The sequence below is a fragment of the Syngnathus typhle genome, linkage group LG4, assembly GCF_033458585.1.
Source record: "Syngnathus typhle isolate RoL2023-S1 ecotype Sweden linkage group LG4, RoL_Styp_1.0, whole genome shotgun sequence".
Classification (NCBI taxonomy): Eukaryota; Metazoa; Chordata; class Actinopteri; order Syngnathiformes; family Syngnathidae; genus Syngnathus; species Syngnathus typhle.
This window is the reverse complement of record NC_083741.1, coordinates 11,010,135-11,026,927: the sequence shown is the minus strand read 5'-3', so window position 1 is coordinate 11,026,927 and position 16,793 is coordinate 11,010,135. Positions and strand designations below refer to the sequence as shown.

Below are 16,793 nucleotides of genomic sequence, written 5' to 3'. Positions count from 1 at the left end.
CCAAACCAGCGATCTCAAACAACTTGAATAATTATATTGTTACTTTTTGTAACATTAAAAACATTCATTTTGTGAGTACAGGTGAACCCACCCAAAATGCACGAAAAGAAGCAATTTATTAATACACGACAAGCAGCGGTTTATTCATATTCATTTCACACTTTCATCAACTAACCATACTTTTAATGTTGCTTTAATTGAACCCAGGCAGAAGGTGTTCTGAAGTTGTATGGACGCATTGATGCTGTACCATGTTGTTATTTTGCTCCAACTACAACCTTTTTTTTTCTTACTATTTATTTTTGTGGTCATAGTTGTGTGGGAATGCTCTGCATCATGCATGACGTCTAAATTAGGTCTATACGAGACCAGACGTCTAATAGACGTCTATGGCTTACAGGGTGCTTTTCAAACTTACACGACCCATGCAGAATTGTGTGTAACGAACCTTATTGACCACTGGGTGGCAATGGTTTTCTTCAATCTGTACTCTCCCATTTGAGTCATTTTGAATTTGGTCACCCATCGGTGCTAACAAGTGGCCCCTAAACGAACCGCAGGAGGAGCCCGTGGGCCTGTTTCCAAATATTGTTCGACTTTGTGGGACATAGTGATTTCCTAGAAATTTTGTAAAAGTGATCATGTGAAGATGAAAACAAACTTGCGGAAATCTATAGAAATAAAGTGTTGAATGTTTCCCACTTTTTTAAAACATTGCTGCTTAAATCAGTACTGGTAATCACGAGAACAAACAAACAAACACACACACATGCAGACACACTTCTTTCTAAAATGAGAATAATAAACAGAACACTTTGAATGACAATTTGAGTATTTTTACATTTAAAATTGAGTATTTTTCACACTTTGAGCAAGGACATTCCTCACTACCCATAGTCACCCTTTTCATCAGATTGTTTACGGATAACCTCTGCTAATCTCCACCATTTGGTTTTGAGGTTATTGGTCCGCTGAAGAAGCGAGTTAATCTCCCGCACACCTGTCGAGGCTATGCCAAGCTTTTAATACATCTCCTGGATGGGCCTTATGGTTTGAAAAGAGGATCCAGCGGGTGTCACTTGAGAGACTTTCATGCATTTATCCCTGATGGCAGATGGTGATGATGAATTGGACTTATTCTTGTAACGGATGTAAGTAAATTGAACTGATTCTCATGCTTTATCTTTTTGAAATATTTAAAATTGATGCTCAAGGAAGCACTGGACAAATACAGGTAAACATAGATTAATTCATGCGCACGTTTCCAGTTTAGTGACCAGTGGGGCTTCTTATGAAACATAACTATGTAGTTGAGAGATTTAGTATAGGAAGCACCTTGTAGCCTAATTCCCAGTACTAGTTTACTCATAGTGTGTTGCAATTTCTATGTTGCTAAGCAGCCAATAGAACATGTAGACGGTAGAACTCGTTCCAAAAATATTAGAATGTCTTTTCATTTAGTCCTCAGGTGTATATAGCTGTCATCAGTCAATGCATTCAGATTGTATTGACAGGTGACATAAAATGTCATCAAATTCAACACACACATACTTTTCACTCAGTCTTTATTGCAGTCGTGATTACGTAGCCTGGTGTTGCTAAAAACACTCATGTCTCCTGCTTTGCTGTGTGACCGTTTGGAAGGACAAAGCCTCAATCTACGTGTGTGCATGTGTGAATTTTCCAATCAGATTCAGGACACTGCGTGAATAAATGTATGCAAATCTGTAAGAGAATGACGTTTGCACGATGCAGTAAATATGATTTGCAGGATGTTGCTCTCAACAAGAATACAAATGAATCTCCCGTGTCCTTTCCTACAGTATCTGGATTTGGATGTAGACGTGTCTCCAGTTTCCAAATGAAGAATCAATAAATGAAAACAAGAAGTTTGCCACTATTAGAGGCTTTGCCACCACAGCGCTGATGCAGTGTTACCCACGTCAGTCTTGGTATGTTGACAGCAGTCGATTTCAGACGGTTCATGCAACAGCGACCCCATAACGAAGGTCCCGATGCGCCTCTCAAACCACTGCAGGTTCCGATTGCAGATTAGTGATCAGTGCAGCCTTGGATCCATTGTGGAACCAGAATCCGCCTGGGCACCCAGCCTATGGGACGGAGAAACTCCAACCCAGCAACTACTCACTGGTGCTGCTTATTCAGCTCAGCCTGCTCTCCTTCGACCTATTTGTTAACTCGTTCAGTGAGCTGCTTAGAGATGAGCAAGCAGTCCAACTGGTACTTTTTGTGTAAGTCCAACAATAAGTAACTTAAGGTGAAGTTCTTTCATGTATTTAATATCCATTCCTGTCTTTTCTTGTCTTTCATCAATAGCATTCAAGACATTGCCATCTTGTTCAACCTCATTATCATTCTCTTGATGCTGTTTAACACCTACGTGTTCCAGGTCGGTCTGGTAGCCATATTGTTGGAGAGATTTAGAGCTTTGCTAATGCTCTCTGCACTCTATTTGACCTTCAGTGTAATACTCCATTCCTGGCTCATGGTGAGTGAGAACAGATATTTCTCCAAAATATGATTCTGCCAATGAACTTTCAAACCAGGAGCTCTACTAATTAAAAATACATCCATTTGCTTTTGTAAATGTGCACAGAAAAGATTTGACCTAAGGGAAGGCAATTTAGTTTTTGTGAGACGTTCCGGGTTCAAATGAGTTCACCCCTTTGAATGTATTGCATCAGTTATAATCAGAGACCAGACCGTCAGTACCGTATTTTCCGGACTATAAGGCGCACCTAAAAACCTAAAATTTTCTCAAAAGCCGACAATGCGCCTTATAGTCCGGTGCGCCTTATATATGGACCAAATTCCTAAATTTAAACTGGCCCGAAGCATTGTGTCATAAAATCGTCATAAGTGTAAGCGTAAGTCATAAGTGGCCTGCTGAAGACTATGAATCAAAAAGACTATGGATCATTATTTTGTGATTATAAAGTCATTTGTTGCATCTGAAGTTGAAATAAAAAAGATAAAATGGAGAATGATTTGATTTGGATTAAAAATCTGACATGATGCATTAATGGTGCGCCTTATAGTCCGGTGCGCCTTATATAAGGACAACGTTTTAAAATGGGCCATTCATTGAAGGTGCGCCTTATAGTCCGGAAACTACGGTACTTCACAAGGTGAATCGTCTTGACACTTAGTCACCCATTAAAGTTGTGTGTAAACCTCACAAACAAAAAAACCCAAGTAGTTGTTGATCTCAACAGCGATTACCGAATTGCTCCAAACCTTGCATGGGTATTCAGTTGGATCCGCATGCTGGTTCATGCCAACTTTGTCATATTCATCAAGCCTTGCAATCAGCCTTGTGTTTGAATGCAAAACAACATTAGCATTCACTATGTTTCACTGACTCAGAAGATCTTTTCATTCCACATCTGTTCTTTGTATTGTGTGATTAAAAGCAGTGATGAAAAGCAAAGTCAAGAGCGATGCTTTCTCTATACTTGCAGAATCTTCGATGGCTAAATACCAAACGATTTATTTGGACAGATGGCCTTCAGTTGATGTTTGTGTTCCAGAGAGCTGGTAAGAAAGATAATGTCTTATTTCAAAGCTGGTGAGCCACTTAATCACGTAACGAAACCTTGCATAGTTGTTTTAAAACCATAGCTGATTTTAAGCATAAAAAAGTGAAACGAGTACAGCTTAAATTACAAGGTTACCGAACCTATTTCATTTTCAGACGTTTGACTCATCAATTCAGACGTCAAGTATTTCTCTGCATGACTCGTCTTGTTTTCTTTTTATTTGAAGGACAGAGATAGAAAACGGGCCTCACCAATCTTGTGTACATGATGTTTATCTTTCTGAGCAGGATGAGGCAGTAGCCTCTCGTCATGTAGTTTGGATTTTCATGTGCATGTAATCTAATACGTAGATCAGCAAACAATCTATTATCTTGTTATTGGTCTCTCCAGTTGATCCTATGAAAATTGCAACCTTGTATCTCGGTTTTGACTGTGCTCTGAACTCAAGTATACATATAATGATCATTGAGTAAAATCCTACGACTGATGTTTTGAAAACTTTCAGAATTAAATCTGTACTGCAAAATGCTATGTGGGCCCTGGATTACAAATTCAATTTGTCAAGTTATTTTGTCTAATAACATCATTTAATGTTGCCATGTTATAAAACGAGTTATTTTGCATTTCAGATCAAACCATGGGAAAAGAGTGGTGACATTGATTTCATTTTAAAAGTACAAACAAGTAAAGAAGTACAAAACAATTTAGCGAAAATGTGTAAAATGTCTCCAGTGTCTGATTTGTGGCAAAGCATTGAAAAGTGATAAGCAGCATTTTGTCCCAGAGATACTGAATATTACTTACCTTATTTTCATGTTTTCAAATGCGTCTGTCAACAGCGTCTGTGTTGTACTACTACTTCTACAAGAGGACCTCAGAGTATTTGGGTGACCCACGGCTCTATGAGGATTCACCGTGGCTGCGAGAGGTCTTTGCGCAGGTCAGGCAGTGACACCCCACCACTACTACAGATGAGAGTTGCTATAAAATCTACAATACACAGTGAAACAATGATTTGCTTTGTCACATTTGACATAGTTTTGTGCATGTTTGCATACATTCTCGATATTTCAAGAGGAATAAATACAACTGTGGGTTTATTTGTCACCGTACTTATCCACAAATTGAATTTGCCAAATCAATCACATGGGAACTACGGTAGTGAAAAATGTTGTTGAAATGTGCCAAAATTTGCGTATTTTAAGTCCGAAGTTATTTTAAAATTTGACTGTTGTGTTGGGACTCATGAACCGAGATTTATTTTAAAGCTTAGTCACATTATTGTAAGACTACAAGCAGGTATTTCCATTGTTTTGTATTCAAATCAAACTATGTATGTTGCCGTGTTTGTGATATGAAATTAAATAGTTTTACCTTGGAGGTTGCCACTTATTGAACACTCATCTGCGTTTCAACTATTTGATCACAAATAGGTTTCAGCTTTTATGATCTGTGTGTGAACTCCCTCAGTGATGCACTCCAATATAATATAACTAGTCCTGAAACAATATTCCAGCATTATTTATAGATAATTTATATAATTGAAAACATATATGCCAGCTCTCAACTTATCATGCTTGAAATGCACTATATTAATGATTGAAATGCACTATGAAAAGTTGTATGTTATTGTATTGTACTGCATTATTACATTTTCTTAACAACACATTCATACAGAAACACATCAAGGAGTGTTGTGTTCAAAATGTCTTTTCTTTATGTGAGTTCCATGAGAAGAGTGTGGCCAGTAAATGGGTCCATTTTATATGATATTTTCTAAACAATACAGAGAATGTTATTCAATTACAGTTAAATATACCAAAGACCATTGTAGGTTATTCCATTAAAAAAACAGGACGTGTTTTAAGGAAAACAGTTGACTCCAGTAGAATTTTCAATTTTATATTGTAGATATGGTAGTTTGTTTTGTGTTTGCTCCCGAGCCTGAAACCACAGAGTGTGGTTCAAAGCATGATGCCAGAGGACGAGTTTGGGCCTGATCCTGCAGTTTTTTCACCTCCTCGTGAAGCAATGTGTTCTTCAGGTTGAACTGTACACCGAGAAAAAATAAAGCTCACCAAGACAAAAAGTCAGGTTTGGGCTGTAAAAAAAAAAAAAGCACAAACACATCTTTCCAGAAGAGAAACAGACATGTCTAACTCACCCGGATAGCGTATTTGTAGAACAATGTTGCTTCCTCTTGCCTGTCAAACTGAAAAGACAAGATCACAAGAGTTCCCCAATTCGGGGGATTAATGGAAGTGCACGAGGACTCTCTAACCTGGAGGCAAAGAGATCTTTTAACTTGAGAGATCTTTTAACTTGAACCAAACAATTTTATAAGGAAAACAAAGGCAGTTGTAGCATCATTTTTACTCACTCTGAGGCAAATCAATGCCAAGTAGGCCCACACCTCAGCGTTCTGGTTGTTCAAATGGTTGGCCTCTGTCAAAGCTTCTTCAGCGATCTCAAATTTGTCCAACTATACATGCAGACATATGAGAACATGTTTAACTTGGTCTTTTTTTTCACTTCAAAGGAAAGAAAATAATTTCAGTACAGCTTTGCCATAAAAATCTGATCTATCTTTTTGAAAATAAAAGTTATATATACTGTATACTAAAGAATATGTTATTTTTCCACATTTGTCAGGCATCTTGATTCACAAGAGCGCAGAAGTTATGTTATGACGTGTTATCCAATAAAATAAATGCATTGCTGATCCTTTAACCTCTTACTCAGGGTGACTTCATTTTTATCTATCCATCCATTTTCGATATTTGTATTTATTCTGGCTCGGGTCAGAGACACTTAAAGGGGCAATGTGTAGAATTTAGTGCGATCTAGAGGTGAACTAATAGAATGCAACGACCTACAAATAAAAGTTTGAAACACGCGTATATCAGTACCACAGAGACTACCGCCACTAATTTCTTCAACAGAGGTGCGCGCAAAATGCCTTCACCAACGATTTCTAGTATTTCCTCAAGTCGTGAAATAAGTGCATTTATATTTGTCACCAATGCTGTAGTCATTGATCTAGCAATTTTGTCATCAGGTTGTCTCCTTCGGATAGCCATATCAGAAAGATGGCGGCGAGATATGTCAACATCCTTTACAGTGAGCCACAACTAGAGCTGTGATTATCTAAAAAGATGAAAGCTGATTTGCCCTATATTTTGCACATTACTGAAATTGTTTTTTTATTCATAAAAATGCTGTAGATGTCTTTACCCTGTAACAGGAGATACCCAGGCCCAACCAGGTGAGACAGGAGGGAGAGTTTTCACAAGCTTGTAGGTATGTGATTTTAGCTTGCTCAAACTAAAGAAAACAACAGAAAAAGACCTTCGTTATAATATTTGACAACAAATCGACTCATTCAGTAATGGGCATTGTAATACGTAACAGTGTATGTTATGCCTAACCTTCTCCTCCAGGAGGTAAATAGATCCCAGTCGGAGAAGCACAAGGTGAGTGTCTGATGGCTGTTCTGGGAAGTCCAGGCTCCGTTCGTAACTCCCCTGGGCGTCAGCATATAAGCCACACAAGTAGTGGCAGTGACCATCCAGAGCCCACATATCTGCAACCTGTTCACAGTGTGTAATTTCTTTTTGTTAACGCGGTGCCAAAAGCATGTGTCAAAATGTGATCGCTTCAAATAAAACCAAGGCAGATTCTTATTCCAAAATATTTGTTGGAATGAATATTTTGCCACCAGTAAATTCCCTACCGGCTCAACGCGAAGTAGCGCCTCCCTGAGAGTTGTAATGGCGTTGTGATACTCAGTTCTGAGAAACTGCACACAGGCCAGATGAAATCTGTGATCACCCTTTGAAGACAATTCTTTGGAAAGAGCACGCTCTGCCATCTGACAACAGAAAGAAGATTCCAAACTAACATAAGATATTACTAATGGATCTGTGGCTTTCCTCTTGTTTTGAAACATTACATTTTGCCCACAGGGTTACAAGATTAGAATAAAATTGAATTTTTCATTTTGTTTTCATTTATATTTGATCAGTGTATGTCTTAACAAGCTGCTCTGTGCTAGTTTACCTCCAGGGCATGGTTGTGTAATAGAAACTCAAGGGTCCCGATGTAAATGGATTTGGAGATGACTTTTTCTTTAGGCTCACTCTGTGCAGAATCAACATTCTCAGTGTCTGGGAGAAAGACCATAAATTAGTTATAATTGTGGATCACAACCACTTTCAAATCCCCTCAAAATGAGCAGAAAAATATTTATACAAAGTAGCCCTATTATATTTTAGCGTCCTTTGAGCTACATCTGGAAGTCCCACAGGATTTTGTCCTGGTTGGTCTCAACCGCTTTGAGGTGTCTGCCATCTTGATTCTGGAACCTCTGTTTAGTGCAGGTATTCCACTACACTATTCTTACTACCTTGGTTATGTCGCACGTCGTCTCTGGGCACAATCATTGTGATATTTTCTATTGCCTTCCTATTTTGGCCGCTTGTAAAGGAACTTATAAAATGCAGTAAGCATTGCAAACCAAATCCCATGTACAAAAGTGCATCAAAAGTTATTTGCAAAGACAACAATATCAGAAAATGATTCAAATAGAAACTCATCCCCAATTTATCTGGATTATTACATCGTGCCGTGAGATTAAAACAAAAAAGGCTGGATTCCTACTTGGAGAGTTGTTTCTAGGTAGAGTGCTTTTATCTTCCTCCTGGTCCTTCTGCTTCTCACTTTCTTCATCCACCTCTAACTCTTCCACTTTTGGTGTCTGATTGCTTGCTTCCTTTGCTTTCAGGAGGCTTTTGGCCTCCAGGAAAGCCCTCTCAGCTAAAATGGATTTGTTCTGGCTGTCCTGGACCAAACCTGGAAAGCAAAAACAGCTTCTTCTTCTTCTTCTTACATATTTCTGCATACATCTCCCCAGTTTTAGGGCTTACCCAGCAGAGTCCAGGCCACGAAACTAGGAGGCTCTATGCTAGCTGCTTGTTCCACGAAAGTTTCAGCCTGCTCAAAATCATTAAAAATGGCTGCCAGGACACCACACATCATCAGACTAAAAAGTAAAAAGATGATTATAAGCAGTACTGTAGTTTGTCCAGTCAAAAATGACAGAATGGCTCTGACCTGGGCTGGTGGGACTGCTGGACTGCAACAGCGTCATGGAAACACATTTTAGCCTTCATGTAATCTCCCGTCTGCATATAGAGGTTTCCCCACTCAAACTTGTAAGAGGGATCACGAGGATGCCTGACAACCAGCTGCAGGAAATTCGACAATATTTTCAATTTTTAGGCTGCTTCAGTCAATGACACTACTGTTTATGCAAAAGGGCAAAATAAAAGGGCTTCTAAAGTGACAACTTGAGTGAGGTGATTTGAATGAGAGTTGAGTTTGATTACAAGTTTACTGCCGTTGTACCTCTTGGTAGTAGCGAACAGCCAGTTGATAATCCCCAATGAGCTGAGCCTCTCGGGCAAAATGACGAAGATGAGAGGTACTCAAATGGATCTCATCAGGAGAGTCATCCTCATTTCCTTTTGAATAAATCTGGTGAGGAATAGATCAAAATGGTCATAAAATCATCTGGATGCCTGCAACTGTGTGTCAAGGTATTTTTAACAAGATATATTTTACAAAAATAAAAAGTCAAACTAAAAATTGAGAAAAAAATAATAACAACAAAGACATAATAATAAAAAATAATAAATATTAAAAAAAGAAATTAAAAAAACTCAAAATAAAATTAATTCACAAGCGATTCACATAATGGATGGATAGGTGTAATGAAAAATCCCAAACTATTAAATTGTGTATGCATGTGGTTGAGAGAGTGTTTTTGCATGTACTTTGTTGAGAGCAACGTGCATCTCATCCACCAGGTCCACATAGAGCTTGCTGACAAATTCGTGTAGATCTTGTTGCTCAGTAAATGTGTCTGTCTGCTGTATCTTGTCACGCACAAACCTTACCACAGCGGGCTACACACAACAAACACACACACACAGACATACACAAAATCAGTTTCTATAAAGAAAATGTGCAAACTGCAGCACACCTGGCCAACACATCTATGTTTTGAAAGTAAAACTGTGACACATGCAGTTTATCCAGACCTTTATTTGCTCTTTGAAGGCAAAATATCTCCCCGACACATTAAGAGCTCCCATTAGCTGGGCCATCATTTGCTCTCGATTGCAGTCATTAGGCAACTTGACTCTTGTTCCAAACAACTCCTCATACTGCTCCAAAATATGCTTTACCACATTGCCCACCTGCTTGTGAAAGTTAAGTACTGCCTGTATGAAAGAAAAGGGGTAACATTTTAGTACACGGTTGGGACATTATCAAGAGTGCTGTAATATCCATTGCATTCATTTAGTTGCTTTTTTATGCCAATTAAATGGGTTCTTTAAAATGTATTCGTATTTTTATTATTCATAAAAATAGTAGATTGCTTGACTGTAAAATATAAAAGACAACAAATATTAGTAAAGTCTGTTTATTTTTAATTAAATAATTGGTCATGATTAAATGCATAATAAATAACATAAATTTGAAATTGAAATGGATTCACGTTTAAACTAAACTAAATTAAACTAAACTATTTCACATATATTTTTTTATCACAGCTACAAATGACATGTCAATTTTAAACAATCAAATGTATTACGTGGCCTTTTAGCACAGAATGTTGCCTTTACTGAATTTAGGTTGGTAAAAATGTGAATGGTACGACAGGTCTCTCTGTTTTATGTACGTATAGTTCAACAGCTCATCCAGTGTTCCAACGAGCGAAAACTTGACATGCTGTATGCTTCAGAGAGTCTGGCTTTTATCTTGTAAAGTATAAATACAATATGTTGTATATGGATTGTCATCTGCAGCTGCATGTTTGCCTGTGTTTTAAGCTTGTACGTGTGGGTTGTTTGAGTCATCAACAAAACATCAGGTAGGGTACTGCACTTAATCAGTATGGAGCAATTGTACATTCAGTGTGAATTCCATTTAAAACGTGTTCCCCAATATTTTTAGCCCATGCTGTGTATGCAGATACTGTACATAAGCCCCCGTACATACTGTCAATATTTTACCCTTTCGGCTCTGTTAGGTCCTACAGAAGATGGAGGTCTTGGAGGGATCAGTGCTTTCACCCTACAGCAGAATAAAACAAATCTGATTATATCTCCTACTAAGATGTATCCAAATAGAAAATATTTAACATACAGCATATTCTGTCAAAACTTATTTTAAAACTCAGATTTTGTAAAAACTCACATTTTTAAGGTAAGCATTCATCATTTGTAATCTGGTGTAAATTACAGTACCTTCTTGCCAACTCCTCTGAGGACGTTTTGCGTATTAGTGAATTTGTTAGCGTAATTTCAATTATAACATATGTCCTGAAATCCAGATATGCCTGTCATGAATAAAGAAGAGATTGTTGTATCATTTTAAGAGACACCGTTACGAAAAGGTGTGCAAGCTTACTTTCCTGTCTGGAGGGATGTGATCAGGTTCATTCGAATCAGTCACGACACTTGTTCCAACTTGAACTGAGCTAGAACCCTGAAATAATATCACCCAAATAAAAAACATTGGTGGTAAACCACACAACATGTACCCATTGTTTCTAATTGCGATAGATATATGTCAAACAACGTCAAGAAACAAATGTCTCATGAATATAAAAAGATAATACATTTTCAAATCATCAGGGCTTATGTTTTCACAAATATAATATATCAAATTTTGTACCTGTTTCCATGCAGAAACAAACAGGAAAGATAGTATCACTTCCCACTATGTAAATAAATTGAGCTCGTGAACATACTCACCTTGACCTTGGCGTCCTTGGACTTTCCCGTATTAGCCTTTGCTGGAGCTGAAGCTGGAGCTGGTGCCGGAGTTGCGGCTGGAGCTGGAGGTGGAGCTGGAGCTGGGGTTGGAGCAGGAGCAGGAGTCGGAGCTGCAGGAGAACGTTCTTTGCCGCCTCCAGGCTTTAACTGCTCTTTCAACAAACTGACATTTCGCCTGCTCTACGGAACACAAAGAAGATATTATAATACACCATCAAAGTATGAGATTTAATAAGTATACTGCATACTTTGTGATTTGGATATTAGAGAATATTCTGATGTAATATTTACACAGGAAGGGGCAAGGATCATAACATTCATGTTGAGAAATGACTTAACTGATCATAACTCTTATTAGTAAGTCTGTTTGAATGCTCCACTGAAAGAGATTGACTTAATTCTTTGTTTGGAACTTTATTAACTTGACTGACTAAAAACAAAAATAACTGAGCATCAGAACCAGATATTGAATGAACAATTATGTCAATAAAAGTGTGCCCAATTGGAAATATTAATCAAGATATCTTGAATCCTGAATATAGGAATTCAAAATGGGAAATCAAACAACAACAAAAAATTGTTTTCAGTACCTTGCTAAGTAATAAAGTGCTTGAGTAAGGTTGAATAGTGTATGCTCCTCGGATATGGGTAACTCCTGGGTAAAGTAAGCGGCCCATATCAATAAAGGCCACACCGTGGCAGGGGATATGCGGGTCGTCCTCTGTTTGCTACCAAAAAAAAAAACCATTTCATTATTCACAATCAAAGAAGAGCCACACCATTGGTAATGCTGGTACACATTTTCAGCTGTGTGCTGCATTAGCTGGGTATCCCAACGCATAAAATTTCCATTCCAGTTTCCATCCTAGCAGTGATTCTTGCTACCTTGGAAGATGCTCCTGACTTTTCATGAGCAATCGTAGACTTCATGATCTCAAGCGGAAAGAATCTGCTCTCTGTGATCTTCTGACGTAACCTGAAATCCCAGTCAACATTGCAACACATCATCTGACATCTTCCAGCCAGCAAATCATGTCATATCATTTTAATAGCATAAGCAGACAAAATTATGCGACCATCACATCAAACTAGTATTGCATTTGGATGAGCCCTTAAGATAAGAGGACTAGCACTCTTCCTTGCATTGGAGGATTATATCATCTTAAATGTCTTCTTTGAGGTGTAAAATAAGTGTAGTGAATTTCTCTTCAGTGTGGAATAAATTAAACAATTTCAAGAGTTTCATGGGAGACATTTTTGTTGAGAAATGAAAACAATAGCAAGTCTATGCAATAGCTTGCATCCATCAGGTGGGAAAATAAAGAGTGTGAGTGAAGCTGACCTGGTAACTCCTTCCGCATCCAAAAAACAGGGCATTTCTATGTCCCAGCTCACTCTGTTCAGCAAGGTCTCGGCTTCATTACGGAACTCAAGATCCTGTAGTGGACATTCAACCTTCAGCCTTGTGACTGACCTTAATTCATTATCTTCTCTTCTACAGTATGTGTTCTAGGTCCATCCATCCTGCCCAAAGATCGCTGGGATAAGCGACCCTTGTGAGGGTAAAGCGGTTCGGATAATGGATGGCTGGATGGATTTTTTTTAGAATGTCCTAGTCAGCCGCACCTGTCCATAAGTTACATACCTAGTTCAAAGGTCATCAGCACGCTTCTGTGGTGAATCCAAACCCCCCTCCCAAATAGGCAAAAATGCTTTGTGGATTTATTCATCTGCATTCTGACTGACCTGAAGTCTCACAAGATTTGTTGCAGTTTTGTGAAATGTCGAACATGATACTGAATGCATAACTAGTGACTAGTACAATTTATTATGCATCTAGGTATTGGTTGAATTTACAGGTGCAGTACCTCTGGACCAGTAAGCTCGCCATCTTCTTGATCAATGGGCTGAGAGTAGAAAAAAGCTCCTGGCAAAAATTGGTTCCCTGGAGCCAGGAGGGCATGATACGGCCTCTTCCTCAGTCGGCCGTTGTCTTCTCTGTGCCCCCCTGTCTTTGGCTGTCCTTCACTAAACAACAATAGCTGGTCTTTCTGGCAGTCAGAGGAGCAGAGGAACAATAAGGCAGTCACTTTTGGAAGTAATATGAAAAATGTATGTTGGATTTTCATGACAATAATAACTCTATGATGCAAACCCACAATTGACATTGTTACCTCTGCCAAGTCAAAAAGTCACATAGAGTAAAAAGCAAAGCGTTAAAACTCACCTCTGCGGTACATGGTATCTCCATTATAGCGGTGCATATATATGGAGGTGCTGTTGACCCAAAACCCTGATTAAATGTGTCAGGGAGAGAATAGGCCGTCTCCAAAGACACCTTCATTAGGTTGGAAGTTGCAAGTTGTTCTTCAGTCAGCAATGGAGCTGACGCACTGACACACACATCCAAAATCGGGTCCTGCATAGGTTAAATGTTCTGGATTATTATTGGAAAACAACACTAGAATGTAAAAACAAAAAGGTGATTTCCTTTTAAAACCTTAATTGAGGTCACTATATTTAATCTCTATTTAAAATAAAAGGTGATAAGTCTGATGGAGATGAATTGTAACAAACAAGATAATGGATGGGTGGGTCAGGCGGATAGATGAACGAAATGCAATCAACGATACTCATATGTCCCATGATGTAACTACACGAGAGTGTTAAAAAGAAAATAGTTCAGCATGATTCATTGCAGTTCTTAGCAAAGCTAACTGACCTTGGTAACGGGTGGTGTGCCATTTCCCTTTTCTGCTGCAGCGTTTGGTGCATTCAGTGAGACTGTGGATGAAAAGCTGCATTCACCTGTCGCCAGAAAGTTTTAGAAAATGTACACAGTATAGGATTAAAGGCATAAATAGAATCTTAACTGTTATCAAGTTCATAAATCAATCAAGAATTGTAATAGGTAAATTAAAAAGTATACATTTACCTTGCAGCAAAGGCAGCAGGTCAATCACTGCCTGGGCCAGGACTATTGACTTTGCCTCCACTTTTTTCTTCTCGGGAACAAGCTCTATCACCATCACTGACGAAGCAAAATCATTCGCATTAATGTGATACAAACTATTTTGTTTACAATCCAACCAGAAGTGTTCTTGCAAATGCAACCTTAATGGCAAGAGGTATGTTTTCCATCCATTCCAAAAGAGAGAATTCATTGAATTTATTTTTTGCAGTAGATTTGATGAAGAGATGAACATACCAGCTTTTATTTCACGATACTTAACACCTTTGAAGAAAACGGCTATTGTTTGAACCCACCCACCCCGTAAAACGAAGATAACTTTAAATAAAGAAATGGACAAGCACATTTGTGGAGTAGTGAAGGTAATTTGATGGCTTGCGCTTGCATGTCTTTTCCTAGGATAGGGTCATTGATATTTCTCGGTGCAAGATAATTAAACACAAAACACGCTGCCAACAGAACCGATGGGTACATCATGGGTAAGAAATGAAAGGTTTTGGACTTGACAAATTAACCTAGGAAATTAAAACATTTCGAGCAAAGTAGTCTTTTGGCTTTACCTAATAATGAGCAGGATGAAGAGAGCAATTTCTTAAAAGAACTGAAAGTGAAAAACCGGGAAAAGCATCACAGAGGAAAATTGGAAGCGTTTTTTGATGTCAGTGGACCAATGGCTAGTCGATTTATGTTTTTTACCTAAAAAATTTAGTCTCCCATTGCCAAATAATGTTATCTTCTAAGTTGCCTTTGAGCTCCAGATGTAAATACTTGAAAAAAAAAACCCAACTAAACTGGTGATCTCTTCTGTCATCTCATGACGTCAAATCCATGTTTTCAATCTGCATTAAATTGGCTTCACTACTAAAAAAATGTTTTCAGTTCGACACAACAGAAATAACAAATGTCTCAAGTACTGGTTCAGTTAAAAAAAACAACAACAACAAAAAAACACACTGAATTTACAGTACCTACGACTGGTTTATGAGGTATGTCACTAAGAGCCAGGACTTCATTGCCGCAGGGAAAGGTTTGGGTGAAGTCATACTCAATGTACTGGGCTGCAGGATCAACTGTTCGCTTTTCGGACTCTCCCAACAGCGTACCGTTGACCTCCATCCGAAGATAACTTTGGATATTTCCTCCCTTCTTTCCATGCTTACACAAAAAAGTACACTTTGAATTAGGGGTGGAAGTGCCAAATCATTATAGTCTGCTCATAAAACACAGATCAACAAAAATCTAAAATGATAATAATACTAATTGGAATGGCCTCTAAGCTAAGTTTTTAAAGGAAGCAGGAACTCACCATGTTAGTCGCACGAGTGACAGTTATTTTAATGTCCAAAATATTTTCTTGCTTTTCGTCAGAAAGCTCCATCGTTTAAGGTGAACTGTGAAATAACCTGAGAATGAAAGTGATAGAAATGAGCGTCAACTGTACCTTTCAGTGTTCATTGTAAACTATTGTATATTGTGTATAATGAAATAGATAAAAATAACGGACATTAATTTAAATGTAATTTCACCTTTTTGCTGTCCAAGACATGCTTACGCTAGAGATAAGAAATGGACAAATTAAGTGCGAGATAAACTTGGCAGTTTTAATTGTTTGTTCTTCTTAAACAATACCACAACGCACATACTGATAATGCCTGCGATGGGGGCAAGCAGTTCAGAAAATGGATGGATGTCTAATACCGTAATTTTCGGACTATAAGTCACACCGGAGTATACGTCGCACCAGCCATAAAATGCCCAAAAAAGTGAAAAGAAAAAACATATATATGTATATAAGTTGCTCCTGAGTATAAGTCGCCCCCCCCCCACCCAAACTATGAAAAAAAACGCGACTTATAGCCCGAAAATTACGGTAATTCGGAACTGCTTCTTTCCTAAAATTTAATTTTAAGTGCACCCATTCATCTACATCAGGGGTTTTCAACTTGTTTTGTCCAAGAGACCACCATTATAACCAAGAAGCAATTTAGGAACCAATGCTTTGGCGGAATATTATTTTATTTGGCACTGAAGGAGGATAGACCTATACAGGCTATTTATTTGCATCTGTATGTCTATTTTAGGAATCTCAGCTACATTTGACATATTTATTATGGGTAAATGGTACACAAAACTAGCTGGAAAGCAAATCAAGTCTAAATAATGAATCAATTTAATTTTTTGAAATATAACAATTATTTTCAATTTCCAATCTCGCGGACCACCTGCGATACCACCACGGACCACTAGAGGGCCGCTGACCACCGGTTGATAATAGCTAATTGACATCTACAGAGTCTAATTCCCTTTTTACCAGTAATCACTAGGGACAGTATTTTCGGATGTGCGTGGCCCCCGACCCCACGCAAAATTGAAGGTGTCTTGTATACGTTCCCTGAACCGTTGCCTATAGCAACCCAT

The 16,793-nt window shown here is 38.3% G+C and overlaps 2 protein-coding genes across 7 annotated transcripts in view; one reads left to right on the top strand and one right to left on the bottom strand.

The window, feature by feature from the left end:
* Positions 1-1,735: 1,735 nt before the first annotated feature.
* LOC133152779 (transmembrane protein 138-like) lies at positions 1,736-4,896 on the top strand. Its single transcript, XM_061276676.1, has 5 exons — positions 1,736-1,838; positions 2,039-2,252; positions 2,338-2,509; positions 3,483-3,558; positions 4,400-4,896. Exons 1-5 carry the CDS (start codon positions 1,736-1,738, stop codon positions 4,510-4,512), a joined length of 678 nt encoding a protein of 225 aa, XP_061132660.1. The 3' UTR covers positions 4,513-4,896.
* Positions 4,897-5,174: 278 nt separating this feature from the next.
* The window catches only part of cfap70 (cilia and flagella associated protein 70), a 13,670-nt gene continuing 2,051 nt past the window's right edge, over positions 5,175-16,793 (bottom strand). For 3 of the 6 annotated variants that reach the window (XM_061276425.1, XM_061276422.1, XM_061276421.1), the window contains exons 2-27: positions 15,682-15,778; positions 15,344-15,530; positions 14,340-14,435; positions 14,127-14,212; positions 13,632-13,823; positions 13,273-13,455; positions 12,747-12,841; positions 12,290-12,380; positions 11,995-12,132; positions 11,384-11,584; positions 11,037-11,114; positions 10,874-10,965; positions 10,640-10,700; positions 9,662-9,844; positions 9,395-9,526; positions 8,967-9,095; positions 8,673-8,806; positions 8,486-8,601; positions 8,220-8,411; positions 7,620-7,726; positions 7,294-7,431; positions 6,989-7,150; positions 6,795-6,884; positions 5,941-6,042; positions 5,725-5,772; positions 5,175-5,610 (exon numbers count right to left, since the gene is read on the bottom strand). In XM_061276425.1, coding sequence (XP_061132409.1) covers positions 5,461-5,610; positions 5,725-5,772; positions 5,941-6,042; positions 6,795-6,884; positions 6,989-7,150; positions 7,294-7,431; positions 7,620-7,726; positions 8,220-8,411; positions 8,486-8,601; positions 8,673-8,806; positions 8,967-9,095; positions 9,395-9,526; positions 9,662-9,844; positions 10,640-10,700; positions 10,874-10,965; positions 11,037-11,114; positions 11,384-11,584; positions 11,995-12,132; positions 12,290-12,380; positions 12,747-12,841; positions 13,273-13,455; positions 13,632-13,823; positions 14,127-14,212; positions 14,340-14,435; positions 15,344-15,530; positions 15,682-15,753 — 3,255 coding nt within the window. In that variant the 5' untranslated portion in view covers positions 15,754-15,778 and the 3' untranslated portion in view covers positions 5,175-5,460. Of the gene's footprint in view, positions 5,611-5,724; positions 5,773-5,940; positions 6,043-6,794; positions 6,885-6,988; positions 7,151-7,293; positions 7,432-7,619; positions 7,727-8,219; positions 8,412-8,485; positions 8,602-8,672; positions 8,807-8,966; positions 9,096-9,394; positions 9,527-9,661; positions 9,845-10,639; positions 10,701-10,873; positions 10,966-11,036; positions 11,115-11,383; positions 11,585-11,994; positions 12,133-12,289; positions 12,381-12,746; positions 12,842-13,272; positions 13,456-13,631; positions 13,824-14,126; positions 14,213-14,339; positions 14,436-15,343; positions 15,531-15,681; positions 15,779-15,901; positions 15,929-16,793 lie in introns of those variants that run through there. The other 3 variants (XM_061276423.1, XM_061276424.1, XM_061276426.1) reach the window with 2 other exon arrangements.